The sequence below is a fragment of the Cygnus atratus genome, chromosome 3, assembly GCF_013377495.2.
Source record: "Cygnus atratus isolate AKBS03 ecotype Queensland, Australia chromosome 3, CAtr_DNAZoo_HiC_assembly, whole genome shotgun sequence".
Classification (NCBI taxonomy): domain Eukaryota; kingdom Metazoa; phylum Chordata; class Aves; order Anseriformes; family Anatidae; genus Cygnus; species Cygnus atratus.
Window position 1 is genome coordinate 38,294,761 of NC_066364.1, and position 22,048 is coordinate 38,316,808.

At 39.7% G+C, this 22,048-nt stretch overlaps 1 protein-coding gene across 5 annotated transcripts; it reads left to right on the forward strand.

Moving 5' to 3' along the window:
• The first annotated feature begins 1,535 nt into the window (after positions 1-1,535).
• CFAP206 (cilia and flagella associated protein 206) lies at positions 1,536-21,507 on the forward strand. 5 transcript variants are annotated; one of them, XM_035559557.2, is made up of 13 exons: positions 1,536-1,666; positions 2,998-3,287; positions 5,808-5,891; positions 6,221-6,311; positions 7,397-7,585; positions 7,853-8,011; positions 8,950-9,158; positions 10,099-10,218; positions 12,369-12,567; positions 13,259-13,396; positions 15,356-15,549; positions 16,594-16,737; positions 19,732-21,507. In XM_035559557.2, exons 2-13 carry the CDS (start codon positions 3,180-3,182, stop codon positions 19,960-19,962), a joined length of 1,866 nt encoding a protein of 621 aa, XP_035415450.1. In that variant the 5' UTR covers positions 1,536-1,666; positions 2,998-3,179; the 3' UTR covers positions 19,963-21,507. The 5 variants fall into 5 exon arrangements, with proteins under 5 accessions (XP_035415450.1, XP_035415449.1, XP_035415451.1 ...); XM_035559556.2 differs by lacking the exon at positions 1,536-1,666 and adding an exon at positions 2,744-2,813; XM_035559558.2 differs by lacking the exon at positions 1,536-1,666 and adding an exon at positions 2,744-2,813 and having other exon boundaries at positions 12,465-12,567.
• The last annotated feature ends 541 nt before the right edge of the window (positions 21,508-22,048 follow it).

Sequence of the window (22,048 nt, forward strand, 5' to 3'; positions counted from 1 at the left end):
CTGAAATGGGTGTATACCTAATACTTGCATAGCTTTCCAGGACAGGCCTGGAAACTTTAAAAAGTGCTGCATGCTCTTGTGTGAATGTGTCCTTAAAGCAGAGCAGGTCAGTGCAGCTTGCTGGCACCCCATTGTGCTCTGAGCAGGGTACCAAGAGGACAGGGCCTCTGGTTGGTGACGTGCAGGCTTGAGAAGGAAGAGAGGATAAAAATCCATGCACCAAAACATTCTCAGCTTCAAAAATCAGTTTTAATGTGAACAGACAAACTCAAGAAGGTGGCATCAGGCTTCTGCCCTCACAGCATAGATTTCTGACTGTGAGATTTCTGTGTGATTCCCTGAAAATATTAAAAGCCAGACAGATTGAGTATATTTCCCTCTTGAAAGAGACAGGCTTTTCATTCTTGTGCTTTCCTTGCACTGCTCCTTTGGAAGAAGCATGTATCACAGAATCCCAGAGTGGCTGAGGTTGGCAGAGCCCTCTGGAGGCCACCTGCTCCAACCCCTGCTCCAGCAGGGCCACCAGGAGCAGGCTGTCCAGGAGCACATCCAGGTGGCTTTTGAAGGTCTCCAAGGATGGAGACTCCACAGCCTCTCTGGGCAAACTGTGCCAGTGCTCTGACAGCTGCACAGAGATAAGTGCTTCCTGATGCTCAGATGGAAGTGCAACCAATTGCATATTAGCTTCTGCATCATGGTACAAGGTAATTTCAGAACCCTGAAATATAGCAAACAAAAAATCTGCATCATGAGACTCACGTTTTAACTTCAGCAATGAAGAAAGAGATGGTAACTCAACTTCTGCATGGATCCTAGATCGTCTTCTAAACTCCTGCACCTGGGTGCATCTTCAAAGAGGTGCAGGTGGTGTCCTGCATTACTTCTGCAGCCACCCAGCAGAGGAGGCCTGAACACAGGAAGAAGCTAACTGAGCTGCAAGCAGACTTGTCAAACAGGTGATAAGCTTTCCCTTGAAGAAAGGGCTAGGGTGTCAACCTCTGCAGTAATTTTAAAACTACTGTGTCGTTTTTAATGATTCTGCAAACTAACATTTAAAACCCTTGCATCACAAACATAAGAATCACTTTACTGTGCATGTTTTGTTAGAAGTGAATGGCTCAGACACACCACTAGAGGGAATAGTTTATCTGTCTTTCAAGTGAGTATGACACGGGCTCTAAGTAGCTGGGCATGGAGGATTTTTGAGGAGGAAATAAGGGTCTTTAATTCTAGTTACAAGAACACTGGAAAAAACAGGACTCCATTTCCAGAAACTCTGTTTAAAACTTAAAGTTAGTACTAATTCTAGGGGAGCAATCCAAATGTTTTGAACATGAAATAGTGTTCTGCAACTTCAGTAGCTTACTGACAAGCTAAATGAACTTTTGTGGTCTAACAGAGACTGCAAACCTCTCATGAAACCATGTTTTTCTTTAGTAAATGTCTAATTGCCTTTCTTGCTTGTTTACTTGCTTTCTTCCTTTCTTTTTGCTTCCATATACACAGTTTTCCTGTTGATGTTTACATACACATGCACATCTATACCTATGCCTCTGCATACATATGCTTTGCATATTTGCAGACATGCACGTGTATATACACAGCAGAGAAGAAACAGTCTAGGAGGTTCCTGGAGTGTGTGGAAGACAACTTCCTGACACAGCTGGTGAGTAAGCCAAGGTCACTCACACTGGGCCTTTTACTTGCGAACAGAGGACTTGTGGGTGATGTGAAGGTTGGAAGCTGTCCTGGGCATAGTGATCATGAAATAAAAGCTTTCAGTTCCTGGAAAAGTAAGGATGGGGGTTATCAGAACTGCTACCTGGGACTTCCAGAAGGCAGACTGTCCTGTTTAGGAGACAATATCCCTTGGGAAGCATTCCTGAAGGGTAAAGGAGCCCAGGAAGGCAGAGGCTCAAATTCAACAAAGCTAAGTGCTGGGCACTGCACTTGGGGCACAACAACCCCATGCAGCGCTACAGGCTGGAGGAAGAGTGGCTGGAAAGCTGCCTGGTGGAAAGGGACCTGGAGGTATTGGTCGATAGCTGGCTGAACGTGAGCCAGCAGTGTGCCCAGGTGGCCAAAAAGGCCAAGGGCATCCTGGCTTGTATCAGGAATAGTGCAGCCAGCAGGAGCAGGGAGGTGATCGTCCCCTTGTACTCTGCTCTGGTGAGGCCGCACCTCGAGTGCTGTGTTCAGCTTTGGACCCCTCACTACAAGAAGGATATCAAGGTGCTCGAGCGAGTCCAGAGCAGGGCTATGAAGCTGGTGAAGGGCCTGGAGCACAAGTCCTGTGAGGAGTGGCTGAGGGAACTGGGGTTGTTTAGTCTGGGGAAGAGGAGGCTCAGGGGAGACCTCATTGCTCTCTACAGGTACCTGAAAGTGTGGGGAGCTGGGGGTCAGCCTCTTCTCACAGATAACTAGTGATAGGGCTAGAGGGAATGGCCTCAAGTTGCGCCAGGGGAGGTTCAGGTTGGAAATGAGGAGACATTTCTTCTCAGAAGGAGCAATCAGGCATTGGAACGGGTTGCCCAGGGAGGTGGTGGCGTCACCGTCCCTGGAGGTATTCAAAAGCCGTGCAGATGTGGTGCTTGGGGACACGGTGGACCTGTCAGCGCAACGTTAGATTGGACTTGATGCCATAACGACCTTTCCCACCCAGACGGCTCCGTGCTTCCACAAGCACCGCACGCCCCCAGACCCCCCCTTACACCTCCCCGCGGCCCGGGCCCGCCCCGGGGCGGTTCCGTGTCCATGGGAACGGACGGCGGCTGGGCCCGGCTGGAGGCAGCCCCAGTTCGCGGCGGGGCCGGGTGATGGGGGCGAGACCGGGGCTTTGGGGTTTGGGCTTTGGGGGTGAGGTGGCGGCATGGGGAGCAGCCCGAGAAGCGGCGGCGGGAGGCGGGTGGGAGGCCCCGGGCTGGCCCCAGTCGCGGCGGAGAGCTGCGTTGTTGTTATAACCCGCCTTCGCTTTCCTCCCTGTCCCTGCTGCTTTAGGTCAAGTGCTCGCCGCTTGGAACTGCCCTCAGGCCTCTGCAGCCCGCCGGTGGCCGAAAACAGGAGGCCGCAGAAGGCTGTGGTATAAATGTCCCCCCTGCCCGCCGTGGTGCGGGGGGAGCAGGGCGCTGAAAAGAGTGGTGAGAAGTCATATAAGCCCGTTAGGGTGGTGTCTGACCGCTATGTCTGGCGAACTGACCGAAGGAATCATAAAGATCATCATTCGCGAAGTAGGACAAGAATGTGCTGCCAAGGGACAGGCTGTTTCTGAAACCTTGGTAGCTTTCATGGTAAGAGCAAGTGGAATGTTGTAGGGTTTTCATGAATCCAGCTGGGCGTTTTTCCAGTCACGTTCAGGTTCTGTTATGGTCAATAAAATCTCTCTCCCTATATATTGCTAAAGAAGCATATGGAATTTCCAAACCTGGCTGCTTTTAGCTTGGCAGTTCAAACCTTCTTTCAAGGCTTGCATGATGCAGGATCTTAAATTTTACATAATGTAAGTAATTCCCCCAAAGTTGCTGACGCTACCCAGAATGAATGATCATACAATCATAGAATCATAAAATAGCTCGGGTTGGAAAGGACCTTAAAGATCACCCAGTTCCAACCCCCCTGCCATGGGCAGGGACACCTCCCACCAGAACAGGTTGCCCAAAGCCCCATCCAGCCTGGCCTTGAACACCTCCAGGGATGGGGCATCCACAGCTTCTCCGGGCAACCTGAGCCAGGGCCTCACCACCCTCTGAGTGAAGAATTTCCTTGTAACGTCTAATCTAAATCTCCCTTCTTTTAGTTTAAAACTATTTCCTCTTGTCCTGTCATTATCTGACTGAGAAAAAAGTTGCTCTCCATCTTTTTTATAAGCCCCCTGTAAGTATTGAAAAGCTGCAGTGAGGTCACCCCAGAGCCTTCTCTTCTCCAGGCTGAACATCCCCAGCTCTCTCAGCCTTTCTTCATAGGAGAGGTGCTCTAGCCCTCTGACCGACTTCACGGCCCTCCTCTGGACCCATTATGATGTGAAGCAAGGGCATAAATCTTTCTCTGGTGTTAAAAATCAATAAACTTCAAATATCAACTTCATGTCAGGGTGCCAAAGCTGGAATGGCTACAGCTGAGGCTTTCAGGAGTGACTTTAATTTTGAAATGTCTCAGTTTCTGATTGTCCACATTAAGAAGTTATAAATGGGCGTTCAGTGATATTCAATATGGGGTCTTAGCAACCTCAGAAAGTATTTCATTTGTTTGAAATGCCATGACTGTGAACTTAAGGCCCTGAAAAGGCTGTAGGTCCTGAGCCTTGGGACTTTTGTGAACTCAGAGCAGGAGTTCTCCCTCATTTTTCTTCCATAGGCAGATAAACCACTTTTTATTTTTTTCTTTCTAAAGTGCAAATGAGGATTGTTTCTGAGCTTTAATAACGTTTCTTCTACCTCTTTCATAAATGAACAAAAAGGTATAATACCATAGGTGGTTCATTGCAACAGATATATTTATTCCTTGTGTATTTATTCCTCTTCCATCTATTTTGATGTTTGGTTTTTTTTTCTGTGTTTAGGTAGGGCTGGGTTTTGTAAATGGGTTTAATATGGGTTTAATATTTGGAGGAACTAGACTGGATCCCACTAGAAATGAAATAGAATCAATCTTTATGTTGTCCTTGGTGGACAACTGTTCAACTATTAATATCCTAAAAAACATTATACACTTTGGCATTTCTTCTTATAAGACGCAGCACCAGTGCAAAATATAGTCTGAATGCACGTGCAGAAAGATGGAGCTAGTTCTTTATTGATGTTGTAAGAATCAGCTCTTGATAAACTTGTATAGGAATATAAATGGTTCACAGCAATACTGTTAAGATGTTTTGTTTGTTTGCTTGTTTTTAAATAGCTAAAGGTTAACACTGTGTCTTTAAAAATACATGAGTTCAAAAGCAGTGTTAATCAAACATGAAAATTTTCATCAGATAAAAACTTATGTGGCTAGCAAGATAGCATAAATACCATTTGCAAGCATGCAAATATTTCCCTGTATGCAGAACAATATGATTTTTTTTATCCAAAGGGCAAACATTTATACTGATGCATACAACACCAACATAGAAGTCTGTAAACAAACATAATGGATTGCTATAAAATTTCGCTTAGAAAAATATATTTCCAGGACATTTTTAAAGGAGCTATATTTAAAATGTTCTTTTCAAAGTATTTCTTTACAAATAGATTTTTTTTCCACTTATGTCTGAGAAACGAAATTGAAACTAGCAACACCAGTGAAATAGACTGACTTTGTTTCATTATCAAAGATTGAAATGGAACTAAAGAATAGTAAAAATTATATTTGTTTTTAAAATTTTATCCAGTAATTATTTGCACAATTGAATAATATGAAGTATATTAGTGATCTACAGATAACAAAATTTGCAAATTCCCACTTTGAATTATAATTCTGTCATAGTTCCTTCTGTGCAGTAAATGTATAAATAATTTTCTTCTGCCTTGTGTTCCCTAAACGTTGGACCCAGTCACTGTGAACAGTTGCTCCTGCAAAGCTGTTCACTCTATCTGGAGGTCTCACAGGTATGTGGCATTCTGGCTTGCTGCAAAGAAGGGTGATTACAGGAACACGAGTTGTTGATAAATCACAAGGGGAAGTGAAGTTAACATTAAAAGACTTAAGTTTTAATTATTTCCTCTTAAAGCTGAGGAAACAGTGTCTATACCAGAGATTTTTCAGAACTTAAAAGGCTAACTGCAAAGAGTATATGCTGAGATATAAACTAATAGCTTGCTTTTGTCAATTTCTAGGTGAAAGCTGTTGTTCTGGATCCGAGAAATGAATTTAATGTGGATCAAATCCTTACAAAAAAAGATGTGCAAAATCTTACCCAGGTAATTTTGACATGATGGTGAGTGTCAGTACTTAGCTAAGACCATACCATTATTTGCTACCTGTTCCTGTACCTATAATGCCATTTTATTTTGATACCAACACTTACAAAACTCTAATGATACTTTATTATCACAGCTCTGTAGCTAAAGACTGGAATATGTGTTCTTGCATTTTAGTAAATGCCTTATACTTCATAGTATTTATTGCATGTCTAGAGAATGAAGGGAAGGGGCTCTGCTGCTGTTATGAAACCTGTCATATAGCCATGAACAGTACAGAAGGTTCTCAAGTAATTAGAAAGAATCCACTTTTCTGTCTCTCTTCTTAGCTTTGTGTTACCAGACTGCTTGACACAACAAACCCATCGCTGAGCACAATTAAGATGCAAGTTTACTTTGATATGAACTATGCAAACCGAGGTAATTTCAATACAAATAAATGTTTTAATAGAAGAAGATGAATCTGAGTTTAGGTTTTTATGATCTCTCTGTAGGGCTAATACTGATTCCCGTTAAATGACTGTTGGCAGCAAAGCAAAATAAAAATCCCTGGAAAGATGTAGTATACAGGAGTACAGTGTTTCAGTATGGATATTATAGGGAAAAAATGTGCACTGCATTTGAGAGTACATTCATCTCCTCCTGTCTGAGAGACTTATTGAACTTATTAGATCGTTTTGGAACAATTCTGTTTTCAGGCGCACAAGCTAGCTCTCTTCAGCAAGAAAAGCTTGGGCTGCACCTGCATATCTGAAAAAGAAACACTAACCAGAACTTCACTGGTATCTGAAAGAGAACCTCTTGTTCTATCAATATTGATAATTAAGAGAGATGAGTTACCTTGAACAACCACAGTTTTAACCAAGTCTGTTTTGGTCTCATCAGTGGTAACTTCATATGGTCTCGAAGTGGGAATGTGGAAGTGGAAGCAAAGTGAGATGGGGTTACAGTCTCTGCTCTGACTGTAAATTCAGACCTCAGTGGGACAGTGAGGACTGGCTGGGACACAGAAAACACAGGTCAGGCGTAGACAAAAAGTAGATATTTGAGGTGGCAGGGGGCATCATGAAAGTGTTTTCTTGTTAGCATATATTTAAAACAAAAATTATCAGAATTAGGCTCCAAAGCCTTCTGGACTCCACAAGCTCAATAACTCCAGTAAAAGGACTTCTGAGATCTTGGGTAGTGTTCAGAGTTGGGTGTGTAACTTTAGGGTGTATGCGTGTGTGTTTTAGGTATTCTGGGTCCTACTGCAATCAGGGGAGCCCAGAAAGCCAAAGTTGCTGCTTTAAGTCGGCCTGGATATTTCTCTGGCCTCTACTGACTGATGCTAGTTGTACTAATGGTTAACTCCACTGCTGTTAATTATAAAGGTATGGTGCTCTGAACATCCCTTCCACATACCTGTGCTTCAGAAACCTTAAAGTGGTAATGACTTGCACCCTCTGTATAAGCCAAATTCCAAAGAATTTAGACATCACTTTGTAACTGCCCTTCTTTCTTAGCTGAATTACTCAGAGAGCAGCATCGTGTTCTGGAGGGAAGGTTGGCTCCTCTGGTCAGAGATATCACAGACAGCCGTCCTTGCGTGCAAGATGAAATGATGAAAGTGTATCAAATGATGGTTAGCTACATGCTGCTGAGCTCTGGCCTGGGATCCCCAACAGATATTGAGGTTGTCAGGGAGGTAACAGGTCAGTAAACTCCCAGTTTTGAGATTGGACTTTTCTTACTGAAAAATAAAAGGTTACCTTCTGTTTGCTGGTCTTTAGATATAGATGTGGTAAATCGTGATGAATGCTTGCTGCCCAAACTGTCACTGCTCAACCTTGAAGTCTAAATTTCCCGTAATTTCTACTTTCTGCAGTTGTTGTTCAGGAGAGGTCATTTTTGCTTGCTTAAACGTTTTATTTTCCGATTCCTCATATTGAGGGCTTTCTCACCTTTTGTAATGGTTCTAGCTGCCTTGCAGAGTATATTCCCCCAGACAGCACTGGTTGCCTTCATCTCGCTCAGTAAGAAGGATAAAGAGCAACAGCTGAAAAATCTCTCCATGCTAGTCACAGGGATTCGATTGTTCAACAAGGAGTGTGGGAAAGGAGGAAAGGGTATTGATGACCGTAAGTATACAACTGCCTTTGGGTTGTGAATTCCCAAGTAATTGTTCCTGGCCTTCTGTGCTGGAGTGGCTCCAATAATATCCTGTCTCCCTAGATAAAACAGCTTTGACCCCGGTTCTGTAAACATGGAGGAAATGTACATATTTAGTATTTGGTTATAGGTTTCCATGTAGGCTGCTACTATTTTGCTAAAAGAGAATCCGGTGTGGTTTATGTAGAAGGATTATATGTATTAACTTGATGCACTGATTTACCTCAGCATAACTTGTTCCCTGATCCTTGGCCATTAAGTGAATTAAACGTGTAACATTTGCCTTAAAAAGCAGATAATTAAGATCTTGAAAGAACACTGTCAATCCAATTACAATCTTCTGTTGAGCAAGTGTAATGAGAATTCTTAAAAGTTGCTGGAGCATTATCTGTATTCTGATAATCTAGAGTAACCCCTTCAGATTCTTAACATGTTCTCAAAAATCTTCCAGGTTTTGAATCCTTCTGCTTGTTTAATGGTAAGAAATGTCGGTTGGTATCCTGGAATTTTTTCAAAAGCTATGTTCAGAGTAGGGCAAGACTTTCCTTTGTTACTTGTATTTTACAGATGGGGAAAGTGAGAAATAGAAATTATGCTGATTGCCTAAAGACTCACAGGAAACCCACGTCAGTGTTAGCAACTGAGTTGCATCTATTATAAAGCAAGTTTTCTCACAGTCCTTGACTTGACTGTTATATTTCCACACCTATAATTCTGACTGTTTGGAACAACTTGACTAGTAAGTCAGGTGGTTGAATCTATACACAAACAGTTGGGAATATAAGGATAGAGGTTAGAACTAAAAATTCTGTTGGGACATTGCTGTGCCCTAATACTTCACTGTAACCATTCGCTAATGATTAAAATCACTCTTTTTGTATGTATCTCGTTTATTCTATATTACCAGTGCCAGCCATTCTGAATGAAGCCATTCCATCAGCTACACGGACTGTTGAAGACAGTCTTAATACTTGCCATGTGCGAGCCCACTGTTACACAGCCTTGTTGGAATCCATGCATGAAGATCAGCAGAGACACAGGCAGCTTAGTTCTTTCCAACTAAAAGAAGCACTGTTCAATGTGAGACAATACGAGGCCTTCCTCTGCATCCTTATGGTGAGACAACATCTTGCTGGGTTTAAAAAAAAAAAGATTCAGAAATCACTGAAATCAGATTTTTCGCAGAATATGAGAACCTATATAACCTGTTATGCAGAGCTTTGTACCTAACTTGCTGGGGTTTGCTACTGTCAGACAAAAGACAAAATTAATAAATTGCTTGCTTCAGTGTGACTGTACTTCCATTTCATTTCTGGAACTTTCCTTTTTGGAGAGGTTTAATTTCATCACCAAAGATCTAAAAAAGTAGGGCCTTTCTTGGTTGTGTACTGATACTCAATCTGCTTAGATGTTGTGTAGATGATTGGAGGATATAAAGTGGGGTTCTGCAATAAAATATCTAGTAAGAAAAGCCAGGTTACCTGAAATAACAGATCTCTTCATATCTGGATAGAATTGAAGAAGTGTAATGGGAATATTTGTTTCTATTAAAAGCTGTCCCCCAAAAGAGACATGAAAGAAAAATTCTTGTTCAATCCATAAATCGTCTCAATTTTAGGCTGTAGACATCCTTAACATATAGGGAGTCATCAGAAGTCTTAAGAACACAATTTAAATTCCTGACATTTGTTTTGCTTACGAAGACCTTTTTATTTGTCTTTATTTGTCTTTTAAGAATTGCTGGGTTATGTTACAACAATTATGTTACTCTTCTGTACATCATAAAGCTTGAGAAAATGTTTCTCTTCAATATATTTTTAAAATTTCGATTCATTTCAAAAGTGTTGAGGTTTTATGTAAAAATTTCTAGTATTTGTTTGAGAGAAGTGCCTGGTCTTGTACCTGAACACTCAAGAAAAAAAATTATTTTGTTGAAAGTTAGGGTTAATTTTATTCTTTAAAATAGTTGAACAAAGAGATCAACATAAATATTTGTTACTAAATATTTCATTTTTTGACTCTCATACTTCTTACCTGAAGTACATTCTCTTTGCAGTCTGATGCAATTACAGGTGCTCAAGAAGTTGAAAAGATGAATGTGCAGTTTACAACAACAATGGAGCAGTTAAAAAACACAGTTCAGAATAAGGTTTCTGTAGATACCAAAGAAGTTTTTGTAAGTATTTTGAATGGAAAGCTTATTTGTTTTTAGTTGTAAAAAGAAAAAATAATGATAATACTTTACAGGTGTGTTTTTGCATAGTTTGCTTTAAGAAAAAGGCTGCATTATTTTCTCTTTCATAACAGCACTCCTGGTAGTTTTTCAAGGGGTGACTAAACTATCAGACTTGATCTCAAGGTACAAGGAAAGCAAGGTACAAAATGGAGGGAAGGAATTAAATACTATTTTTCTCTAAGTGTCTTGGGTTGCTTGTCGGTATTTGTAGAATTACAGTGATATTTTCCTGTTTTGTTTAAGTATTCTCTCCTGTTTCCTGCAGAAACTGTTAGAACATGTTGATAACAGCACATCAGAATGTGATTGCTTTGAAATCCTTTCAGATAGCAATTCCTGCAATTACAGTATGGCTCCTTGGTAACATTTTTCTAAAGATATTGGATTACTGTGATATGGATTTCAGTCTCTTCGCCCTTCCTAGTAATTGCTGAATCCATTGGCCAGTTTCAGTTGAACTTGTCAGAGCCCAGAGCTCTCAGAATATGTCATTTTCTGCAAGTTCTCTGAAAAATAAGTAATTGGACAGACACAATTAGAGCCCCTTTAAGGGCTCTGCAGTGGGAATGCCACAGTTACGTGTCCAGCCAGCCGTCTGGGCAGTGAGCAGACACGTACGTATGTCTGTGCAATCCATGTTCTGTACTTGGTTGGTGGTTACAGGACATGGGAGGAAGAGAGAATGAGTGATGTGAACTGTAAGCATTTAAAGAAGGTGCCTCCTTACACCATGAAAACCTGGGATTAGTGTGATGGCATGATAAAAAGGATATGGGAGAGAAATACGTCAGAAAGTAGGCTTCCATAAATTTGCTTTTCTTGGAAGAGCTCCTTACTTTGTGTGATGTGCCTACCATTTTAATTCCGCGTAGGGAGCTGCTGAACTAGCATGCCCTTTATACATATGGTAGGTTTTATTTCATCCTTCAGAACAAATAATTAGAAAGCAAAACAAAGCTTGATGTGGAGGAGGGAGGAGGGAAGATCATGCCCCATCTACTTACTCAGAGTATTTTTTGCACTTCCTTTGAGGGTATCTGTGCTGGAAACTCATGGCAATGGCACTTTGAGGTACATCTCAGGTGTGATCTGACACTTCAGCTTATGTTTGCTTGTGATTTTATAAGCCTGATGTTCTTGTTTGGAGGACATTTACCTTGCTCACTGAGCTGCTTAAAGCAGTTTTTTTCTCTCCTTCTGTATCTTCATGAGGCTTAAGTGCCTGATACACACTTTAGTATAGTGATAAAGACAGAGGGAAGAGATGAGTAGGCTTTTCTCAGAGGCATGTGAGAGAAGAAATCCCAGTTTAGGTTCTTTGACTTCCTCAGGAAAAGCCTGTTTCTTCCCCGGGATGATGGAAGGAGCCTAGGAAGATTCAGTTCACTGATCTGAATTTAACCTTTCTGAATACGCATTACCCTTCTCCCTAGAAGCTGTCTGCTCTTGGCTGCTTCCTGGACTGTATTTGTACCAAGCCTTTGTTTTAGTAAACATAGTAGATTTCATTAATACTCTTTTAATCCTTTTTTTTTTTTTCTAGTAAGAATGGTTTTGGTCTTGCTTCCTTTCCTTTCGTTTCTTCAATTTTTGTACCCATAACTTTTCCACAGCATTAGAGATGCTGATGAATTCCAGAGCTAACTCTTTTGACCATTCATGTAATAATGTTGGGAACATAAAATACAGTGCTGTTGGCATGCATTTCAGATTTGTTGAGCCTCTTCCCGTAAATGCTGTGTACTTAAAGGCAACAGGGTGCATTTAATATCACTATAATTAAGCATTTATACTCAAAGCTGAGGATCTTCTTTGGTAGGTGAGTACACGTTTATGTCAGCATTGATGCTGGGAATGGCAGCTTCCAGTTTTGTCCTAAACCCTGCACCTCTCCGAGGCTGGATGTAGGTGCCTGGACCTGTGTGATGGGAATTCCACTTTCAAATCCCCAGGCTTCCCCTGGGGTTTTGGGGTGCTGAAGGCCTTGTAGGTCAGCTTTGTTCCTATTAGGGATTGTTGTGCACAGCATTGGGGTTATGTTGCAGACATAAAACAATTCTAGACTTCAGATAGTTTTCTTTATTTTATAGCCTCTCTTTGTTGCAATTTATAACGTGTGGGCTGGATTTCAGAATGAGATACTACTCCTGAGCTTTCTCACAAATATGACTAACAATCTGCAACAGTTCTTGGAAACACAATCACAGCTTTTTCCTGAGGAAGTGCTGACATCTCTTCTTGAAGGAGTGACTGTGAAGAGTGATGAGGAAAGGATAAGAGAAACCATGGGTACTGAAAGTTGCTATTTTTTGTTTGTTTTCTTTAACATCTCAAGATGTTACGATTTAAATTTTACATACAGAAGGAACTACACACTGATTTTTTAATAATTAAAATCTCCACTGTAAATTAAAATGCAGCCTTTGTAGTGTGTGGATTTATTTTTCATGTACAGTTTGGGCTCTAATATATAAAACTAAAATATTTCTGGTGGCTATAAACATGCCTTATAAAAATTCAGAATTGTCAGAAGAAAGAATACTTCTAAGATATTTTTTTAAGTTTCTTAAGTTTATGACTTCTTACACCTTTCAGAACTTCTGAAGTGAATGGAGGAATAAAAAGAGCTAAATAATGGGGCTTTATTTTTTTGCTGGAAGTGTGTTTCTGTAAAGATGCTGTCCCTAATAACCACGTTGTACTCAAGGAGATTTATAATGTGTGAGTGGGTGAAACCAGAATGGGACCATATGATATTACCTTCCTCTTTTGTCCTGTTTCCAAAGAAAACTAATGCTTTTAACAAAGGATCCTGAGGACTGACTTTTCAGTCCTTCAGGACTGGTTCCTTAAGATCTTTTCTAAGGTAGGTCTGAAGTTTGAGAAGATAATAGTAATCAGGTTATCCTGTAACATGGTTATATTGTAAACATCAGATGTTTTGTTAATGAAATCCTTCCTTTGTTAAATCATTTCTTAGGAACAAGAGTAAACGTTTCTGATTTCGAGAACCAAGAATGGCTTTTTCCAGAGACTACTGCTGATTTTGATCAGTTGCTAATCCAGTACCGTGGTTTCTGTGCACATGCAATTGGTGTAAAAGGCCTCACCCTTCCAGGTATGCTTTGTAGTTAGATCTTCTCCTTACTTCACGTGTACACAAGTACAAGAGGAGATGTGAAGATGTTCTGAATGCGTCCTCTTTTTTGTCAAAACTGGAGTACTGTAATTTCATGTGTGTAATTTTCACTCCCAGATAAACTTATTTCCCCCGTTGAAGTATTTTTCTTTAAAAAATACCAGATGAACTGCCCAAAATAGAAGGTAGGAGGGCTTCAAGAGAAAGTAGGCATGAACAAGCAGAGGCAGAGACGAAATGGGTTGGACAAATGTTTCCTTCTGCTATTTGTGCATCTGTATAACCTACACTGCAACTGAATGCAGGTTTGTTTATTGTTAATGTGTTTTCATACAGTCATCTGTAAATGGTCCTTCCTTCTATTTTGTGTATCTGTGTGCTGAAACACACCCGTTCATGCCTACATCATACATGCCTACATACATACTTAAGCAGTGGATATAAAATACCAAAAGTCTTCTCTGAATAGAATAGTGCAAAATTGCACTTGGTGGTCAACTAATGGTAGGATTTTATTTGGTCTGATATAGGATCATTTTTCTTGAAATCAAGTCTTATTTCAAATTTTTCTATTTTCTGTCTTCCAGTGTTTTATAGAACCTATCCATATAGAACTATTTTAAACCTACAGGAGGCTGGGAGGAAAATGTGGCCGCTTCTTGGCATTATTAAAAAAAAGTGTATGTTTTAATGGCATTGTAAATATATTACATTTACTTAGTATTGTGCATGAGAACAGCTGTCCTGGGTTAGACTGAAGGTCTCTCTAGTCTTGCTTCTGATCATGAGAAATCATGTAGGAATGGTCCTTCCTTCATCATATCCTTCCCTGTTCTAGCAGTCAGTAGTTATGGGATTACTTCAGATAAATGTTGTGTTTTCACCTTTCTGTTCAATAGTCACTGATAGAGGTTTTTCATTTATCTAATTGCTTTTTGAATCCATTCAGAGTTCGCCATGGGATATTCTGATAGTTAAAAGTCCCACAATTGTAATTATGTATAATATGAAAAAATACCTCTTTCTGAGCTGGATTTAAGCTCTGGCTTGGTAATTTCATCACAGCTCATGCTTTTTCTATTAGGAAAATCAGCAAACAGTCATTTATATATCAGAACTTCTGCATGCAATTCATGGTTTTCTAATCCTGAATCGTGTTATTTCTCTTTGGTTGCTTCTTTTTAATACTGGAGACAACTATTTCTTTAACCCTTCCTTCTGTGAAGAGTATTTAAAGCCTCTGATAACTCCCAGCTCACTTCATTTTAATTTTTTTATTTTAATGGGTTGAAACAAAATGTACTATAGCAAACATAGCATATAGGGTTTTATGTTTTTTTTCTTCCCCCCGTTTGTGTCCTACTAATTCCTGACGTTATTTGAGCATTTCTTGATTGCCACTGAATAGTGCTATTTAATATCTTCAAGGCACTGTCTGTGATAATTCTAAGTCTTTCCTAGACAATGGCAGCTGAAAGAGTCATTCATTGTATGTGAGCTCAATTTATGTTTTCCTCAGTAAGTTATTTTGCCATTATTGAGTTTTAATTTTCTCTGTTAATTTGTTGTCCAGCTTCTCAGCTGCCTTCGCATAATTTCAGTGTTATGCCCCTTGGTATAAATTGATTGCTGATCTGCAATCTGGTATTTGTTGGAGATTATAGGGGAAACATTTCTGGATATGGACGTTTGTTTTTATGCTTTTGCTGTAGGTGTTCTCACAAACATGGAGTCTAATCTAGATTAAGGTATACTGGATGTAAACTGATCAAAAGCAGTTGTATTGGCCTAAAGGAATATACTTTTCTGTATTTAAAAAGTATTTCAGGGCTGACTTGAGGGAAACATTTTTAATCAAGATCATATGTCTTTTGTATTGGATATCAAACTGTTTACTATTTTATTTTGTTTCTGTTTTGTTTTGTTTTGTTTCCCTAGGAAATCCTGCTATTGGAATTTTGAAGCACAAGGACAGATGCTATGTGTTCAGTTCCAAAGAATCTGCATACATTTTTGCTCAAGATCCAGATACGTTCATTCAGCTGAACATAGAAAAAGCAAAAGAACATGCAGAGTTAATTCATCTGCTCGAGCTTCACCATCAGTTTGAATACCTTGCTCCATACACACAGGTACACATCGCTCCTGCCTCTTGCTGAACAGCTGTCGGATCACTGGTTGATCTGTCCTTTCCAGAACATAAAGAGAACAGACGATACCCGGGAGTATAATAATCTGCCTATCATACAGAACATCTGATGGTCCGTCTCTTCCAGACCTTTGTGGTGTAGATAGCAGCATAAGGGGAAAATGTTTCTTCTCGCTTTGTCTCTTCCTAGGAGAGTATGTAGAGCCAAAGGATTATGGCAGTGATGAAAACTGCTCATCCTTATCCTGGGAAGATCTCGTGTCTGATGTTTCTTTTCCCCATTATTGCAAAACTAGCTTAAAGGGACAGTAAGTAGATATAATAGAAGATGAACCAGACTAGAGCATTAACTAGAGCTTTAGCTCAGGAGTTCATCAGCATGTGCTGGATGAGCAAGTAGTGATATCTGGGGACAGGATTTATGGAATGTATTGCAGAACGAAAGGGGGCTCGTTAATAATGAATGTGACAGTGCTACAATGTGAAATCCAAAGGCTTGATTTTGATGTGTAGATTTTCTCTGTGACACATTGTGAATTCTAAATCCCTAGCTATGCAAAGTACGTAGTCTTGAACTGACCCTCGGTGAGAAAGATATGGTTTATATCCTACCTCTGGCAGAGATGTAGGCATTTCTCCTGATTATTATTTATGATTTTTAGTCTGTTCACGAAGATGAGATGCCTGCCTCATAAAATACTGCCTATGGAGGTGGGATCCCTTTTTTATCAAAGTCCAATGATTAAGCACTTACCCAGGACGGGGGAGTCTGAAATTCAGCTGTGGCATCTGCCTAAAGGGTTTTCTGTCAGAAATTAAATTAAACAAATTCTGACTGGTTTCTTTTCTTTATAGCGGGTTCAGGGGAACAAAAATATTGTTGAACGTAAAAATCGTTACCTGCTTGCAATTTACAGGTTTGCAGGTTTCTATTTGCTTTTAAGAACACGCGTATCCATATTCTGTCTTTGATGCCTGTATTCTCCTCATTAATGCCTTGCTTGTTGGCTTTTTTCCCTCTATCCAGGCAAGAAGTGCAGACAAACGTTTGATGAAACCAACCACAAAATGTGACAGCAGCACTCAAACTGATACTCACATCTTGCCTCCGTCTATTGTGAGGTCCTATGAATGGAATGAGTGGGAACTGAGAAGAAAAGCTATAAAATTGGTTTGTATTGTTACTACCAGATTTTCACGTGTCAGATAACAAAGTTCAGACTAAATTATTACAAAGTATTGTACTTTGCAGCATGAGTCTAAACTTACCCAAAGATGCATGCCTTTGTTACAACTGATCCAATCAGTTTTTTCCCCATTTTTTGAGCAGTGCTTCCACTGCTAAGTCTATTCATTCTTAATTTTTCAGTTGCCTTCTTTAAGTGATAAGTTTAATGATTAGCACTGAATTTTAAAGTTGTTTCTCTACACTCAAATTTAACAGTTTGAAGATATTGCTATATAAATTGTTTTTTATATTTTTTATTATTATTATTTGGTTTTAAACGGGGTTGCAGAAGGGTTTGTATCAAGCACAACTTTATTGCAAGATGAACAATTTATATTAATGTCAACGTCAAGTAAGAGGAGAAACAATGTAGTAACTGGCAGGCAGAACAGTTAGGAATACCTTTGAATGTGGTTCACCCTGCAGAAGCTTTCTTTGAACAAACTTATCCACCCCTGGAAGAAATCAAAGCATGAGGCTTTTTTCTTTTTTTGGCATAGTGAAGTAGTTTTCATTTTATCTTGAATCCTCACGTTTGCTAAAACCAACTCATTGGGTTTTATTTGAAAGTGAAATTCCCCTCTTTCATGTACGACCAATCCAGATATGTAAGAAACAGAGCAAATAGCTTTTCTGTTGTATATGTAACCCAGAGGAAATGGTTGTTATATATAAATCATGATGATTTGCTGTTGGATTGGAAATCACAGTCCCACAGAGGGTTGGCGACATACATAAAAGCTTCTAAAGTAACAGCGTATATTTAAAAAGCTGCTTACTAGGAGCTTTTCTTTTCCCAGCACATGCGGTTGTTAAGGTATAGCACTCGATTTTCACAATTCAATCAAAATGAACTTGTTTGTGTAGGTAATGTTGCAGTTACCAACAATAACTGGACACAGAATGCTGCAGGGAGGTGGGGTTTGGTTTGTTTTTGTGAACAGATGCATATGGAGGCCTGTGGTCTGCTGTGAGGCCTGTTTCTTTTCTGTCCTTCTTCTCGCCATGAACTTTCTAACATTATAAAAGGAAACCAAAATTTTTAGAGTGGGATTTTTGACAGTATTAGCTGGTTTACAAAGGCTTGTAAGCAATAGGTGTTAATGAGGTATATAAAAAGAAGCCAAGTGGCCTAGCTTAAAGCCTCACTTTGCTTCTCTAATGGACAGAAGTACATAAATAAGTGCTAAGACGTGTTCAGTGGTTATGCTTATCTTTAGCATAAGCAAAGGTGTATGTTTTCTAAGAGTTGAGCTTGAAGAGTTTACAAGCAATTTTGTAGCTCGTTAGTTTGAAATGTTTAGAGACAAAGTACTCGGGGTGTCTTAACATCAGCTGTCTGTATGGGAGATTGGCGATGCGGAGTTGAAACAAAAAATACAAGGCACGTGCAAAAGCATTTGTCTGTACCGACTATGCTGAATTTGTAATATGGAGCTGATAAAACATTTAGAGCCAAAGTGCTGAAATAACAGACGCAGCTTACCAATGCATCAGTAAATTTGATGCTATTAGGGGGGCAACGGACATATTTGCAGGTTTTCACAGAGTCACAGACTTGTAGGGGTTGGAAGGGTACAGGATAAGCTCAGAGGCCTTGGGTTTCTTTTCTGTTGTTTATACTTAGCCAGAAAACTTGAAGTATTAAAATAGGACTTTTTAAGAAGACTTATTTGATGTTAGCAGTAAAATTTTCAGCTCACATTTGCTTCTCTGTACAAGCATACAGTATTCCTTGCAATGGCACTCACTCAGCATTCACTCATTTTAATTGTCAGCAAAACCCTTTATTGGGGGGAAAAAAAAAAAAAGGAAAATAAGTAACAAAATACTCTTTCTTTCCATCACATCTTTTCTGTAAATTCATTATTGTTTTTTCTGTATTTTCCTGTGACACAGTGCGTAAGATTCAGTTGTAGATTAAGATACCAAACTATGTCTACATGTAGGTACTTAAACTTCCATTACAGTCAGTATTGATCTAACTAGTGGAGTCTGGAGAGTGTTTTGGCTTATCCTAATATGAACACCCAATTTCAGGCCAACTTAATCACTCCACAGACTTGGACTTCAGACTCCAGTTACGGGACTGCACACTGGGGACTTCCTCACTTACATGTATGGGTCAGAATCCCACCACATGAGACTGTATTTTGTGTATTTCAGTGATAACGTTATGTCAATACAATTTAAAGTGGTTTGTGTCATTGCTGACATAGAAGAAGGAACATACATTTTGTTGTTTTAAGTGCTCACTTGGTAATATTAACACTTCATAAGTGCTTTTGTTGTATCTACAGCAATTGCTATGATTAAAGAGAGCTTTATTATTACTATCATAAATTACCTATCTTGTGCCACTTGCCAAGGGGCTAACAAGTAATGTCTTGAAAGAAGGCATTTTTTCCTTTTATGTGATACTCTGTGACACCAACCACCAAATCTCATCATGTTTGGTAGAAACCAAAGGCTAGATCCTGTAGTTTAGTTGTCCACAATGTTTGGGATCCTCAGATTTGTTTTAGGTTGCAGATACCAGGAGATTAATCCGCCTTCCATCACATTCAGTGAACTTTCCAGTTGATTGAAATAAATCTGAAACATTGGCAGAGCTTAACATGAAAATCACATTTCATTCTAACAAAACAAAGTCTTCAGCATTTAACAAAATTTGAAGCACAGTTACCAAAGAAAAACATGGAAACAACAGGAGCCTGACTTAAAATTTTAAAATTCTGGGGCTGCATACGATTTTGTTCACAGATTCTGTTAGTTTCAGGGGATAGTTTCAATGAATTTAGGGTAGGATGAAGTGTGCAGCGTTGCAGGTTTGTGAAGCCCACAGAGGTACAATATGTAAATGCAGAGTGTGTAACACCTAAGTGCTAAAATGTTCAAACAAAATTTTGCTTAATGTGATTCTTTCTGTGTCTTTAGGCCAATTTGCGTCGCAAATTAACTCATGCCATGCAGACTGATCTCAGCCATCTGAGAAGGGAGAACTCCACCCAAGTGTACTTGCCAAAAGATGTCAGCACCCAGACTAAGCATGATAACTCAAGCAATGTACCCAGACCACAGGTTTTCTTGGCAGGCCTCCGAGGAGGATCATCTGCTGCTACTCATATGGTCAAAGTGGACTTAACAAGACCAATAGATGAAACCTAATTGAAAAGGAGAAACCTAAAGAAATATACTAAATACATACAAAAATCCCAACATATATCTGAATCAAGTTACCAAAAAATTTTACTATGTCTGATTCCAGGAGCAGTTGACTAATTTCATTTGTCTTACTTGCTAGGGCTGCTAAATGGCATTAAGTGATAGAAATGATGAGCCTGAAACACACAGAGTTTAAAAAGCAATTTAGAGTGAAGATGTGCCTGAAAACTTAACTTAAACTAACATTTAAATGTGTAGTGTGGGTCAGGGATTTTCTTGATCTTGTAATACAATGACTGCTTGCTGAAACACTACCATTAAGAGACGTGGCTTTGGTACATGAAAAGCATAACGTTAGACTCATCGCTTTTATGAGATGCAGGGCCCATCCTGCAGCTCCTACAGAGGCATAATTCTCATTGGTATGAAGTAAAACCGATCCCTAGAGAGTCATCCAGATGTCACAGATCTGCCCACAGAGCATAATTGTCCAGAAGGTAAAACCAGCAAGATGAAATGGGTTTAGGTTCTTGGGCCTGTCCATTCATGCTGCTGCTAATGTCTTTCCAAGTAATGGGCCTTATGAGCAGAGGCTAGGGCAGGGGGCTGAATCTGTCTGGGATGGCTCTGGCAGCCATTTGAGGTCTCCAATAATTTGTGTTCATTGGCTAAAACGTGTGCTTACCAGCACACAGCAAACAGTAGGAACTTCAGGCATGTTTTTAAAGCATTATTTCACTTGTGTTTAAAAAAAACTAAAGCACAACAGGAACAGGTTTTTATCTCTATTTCATTGCAGCACTGAAATATGTGCCAGGTCTGTTAAGCTCAACAGCAGCTATTATTTCTCTTTGTGAAAAGCTGAATCACTTGAGTTTTAAAATCTTCTCAGACAAAGTAGGGAATACATTAAAACAGAGATGCTTTTCACAACAACAAAAAGCTCCACCAGTTACTTTCTGCAAATTATCCTGATGCACCTGTGTGACTGCATGGGATTGGCTAAGGTTTTTAACTCTCCTTTTGGTCAGGTGCGCCATGGTGCATCATGGTTTCCTAGGCCATTGTTATACCAGCTTGTGATAATGAAGCGTGGAGATTCGAGCTGCTACGTGACTTTTCTGTGGCGTTGTGCAGGATAACATTCTCTTTTTGTTTAACTGTCCAAGGTGTACTTGGCTTCACTTCTTAAAGTTAAACATCTGGGACTAATCCACAAGGTATTACCAAAAATAATCAAAAAAAAAAAAAAAAGATCAGAAGGGGAGTGCATATAAAACTTAGATAAACTATTTCTACTAGCTGATTTCTCCCTTTTGTAAAAAAAAAAAAAAAAAAAAAAAAATCAGTAGCAGCCAGATATGCTGCTCCTCCAGGTTTTTCAACGATGAGCTGGCACTGATTTTCAGATTTATTAATGAATACATGAGTGCTATTAATTGCAGCTTTTTTAATTCAGAGAAGGTATCCTGTTGATGGTAAATGCAGTGCTTTTTGTTCTGTACATTTTTATCATCATTTGCTTTGAACCTTTTATGTTAAAGTTCTTACCTTGAATCAATGAGCTGGTATTTTGAGAATATATAAATACACTTATATAAAAGAAAACTGATGAGTGAAAATTGTTTTCATTCTTTTACATTTGTGGAAGCTATGGCAGTATTGTGAAATAGTGGGGAATACGACTGTAATTTCAGATTTGACACAGCAGAAACACGTCAATATGGAAAAGTTTACTACTGGCAGTGACAAAGAGGCGTGTGAGACTGTCCCTTCCTGGGTGTTTACTACCATTAAAATAGTTCAGGAAAAAAAAAAGGAGAGATTATTTTTCAGAATGGCTTTATTCATGTGGGAGGGGTACAATTTGCAGTTCATGCCCATTTGAACTTGAGCTCGTCTTTACTTGAATCTCCCCTTCTTTTCAACAGCTCTTCCTGGTGCAACAGTGAGTGTGCTTATGATGGAAAGATCGTGCAAGACCTAGCCTTGTAGCCAGCAGTTTGGTACTGAAGTGCAGTGTGTGCAGCTATCAGGCTTCAAGGTTATTCAAAGGGTAGCTCATCACAGCACACTGGCACCCTTTGCA

What these genes read in the sequence shown, in the direction of transcription:
- CFAP206 (XM_035559557.2), top strand. Translation starts at nt 3,180, where the DNA reads ATGTCTGGCGAACTGACCGAAGGAATCATAAAGATCATCATTCGCGAA. An exon ending in AAACCTTGGTAGCTTTCATG is followed by an intron (nt 3,288 to 5,807) that starts GTAAGAGCAAGT and finishes GTCAATTTCTAG; the next exon opens with GTGAAAGCTGTTGTTCTGGA. An exon ending in TATGAACTATGCAAACCGAG is followed by an intron (nt 6,312 to 7,396) that starts GTAATTTCAATA and finishes CTTCTTTCTTAG; the next exon opens with CTGAATTACTCAGAGAGCAG.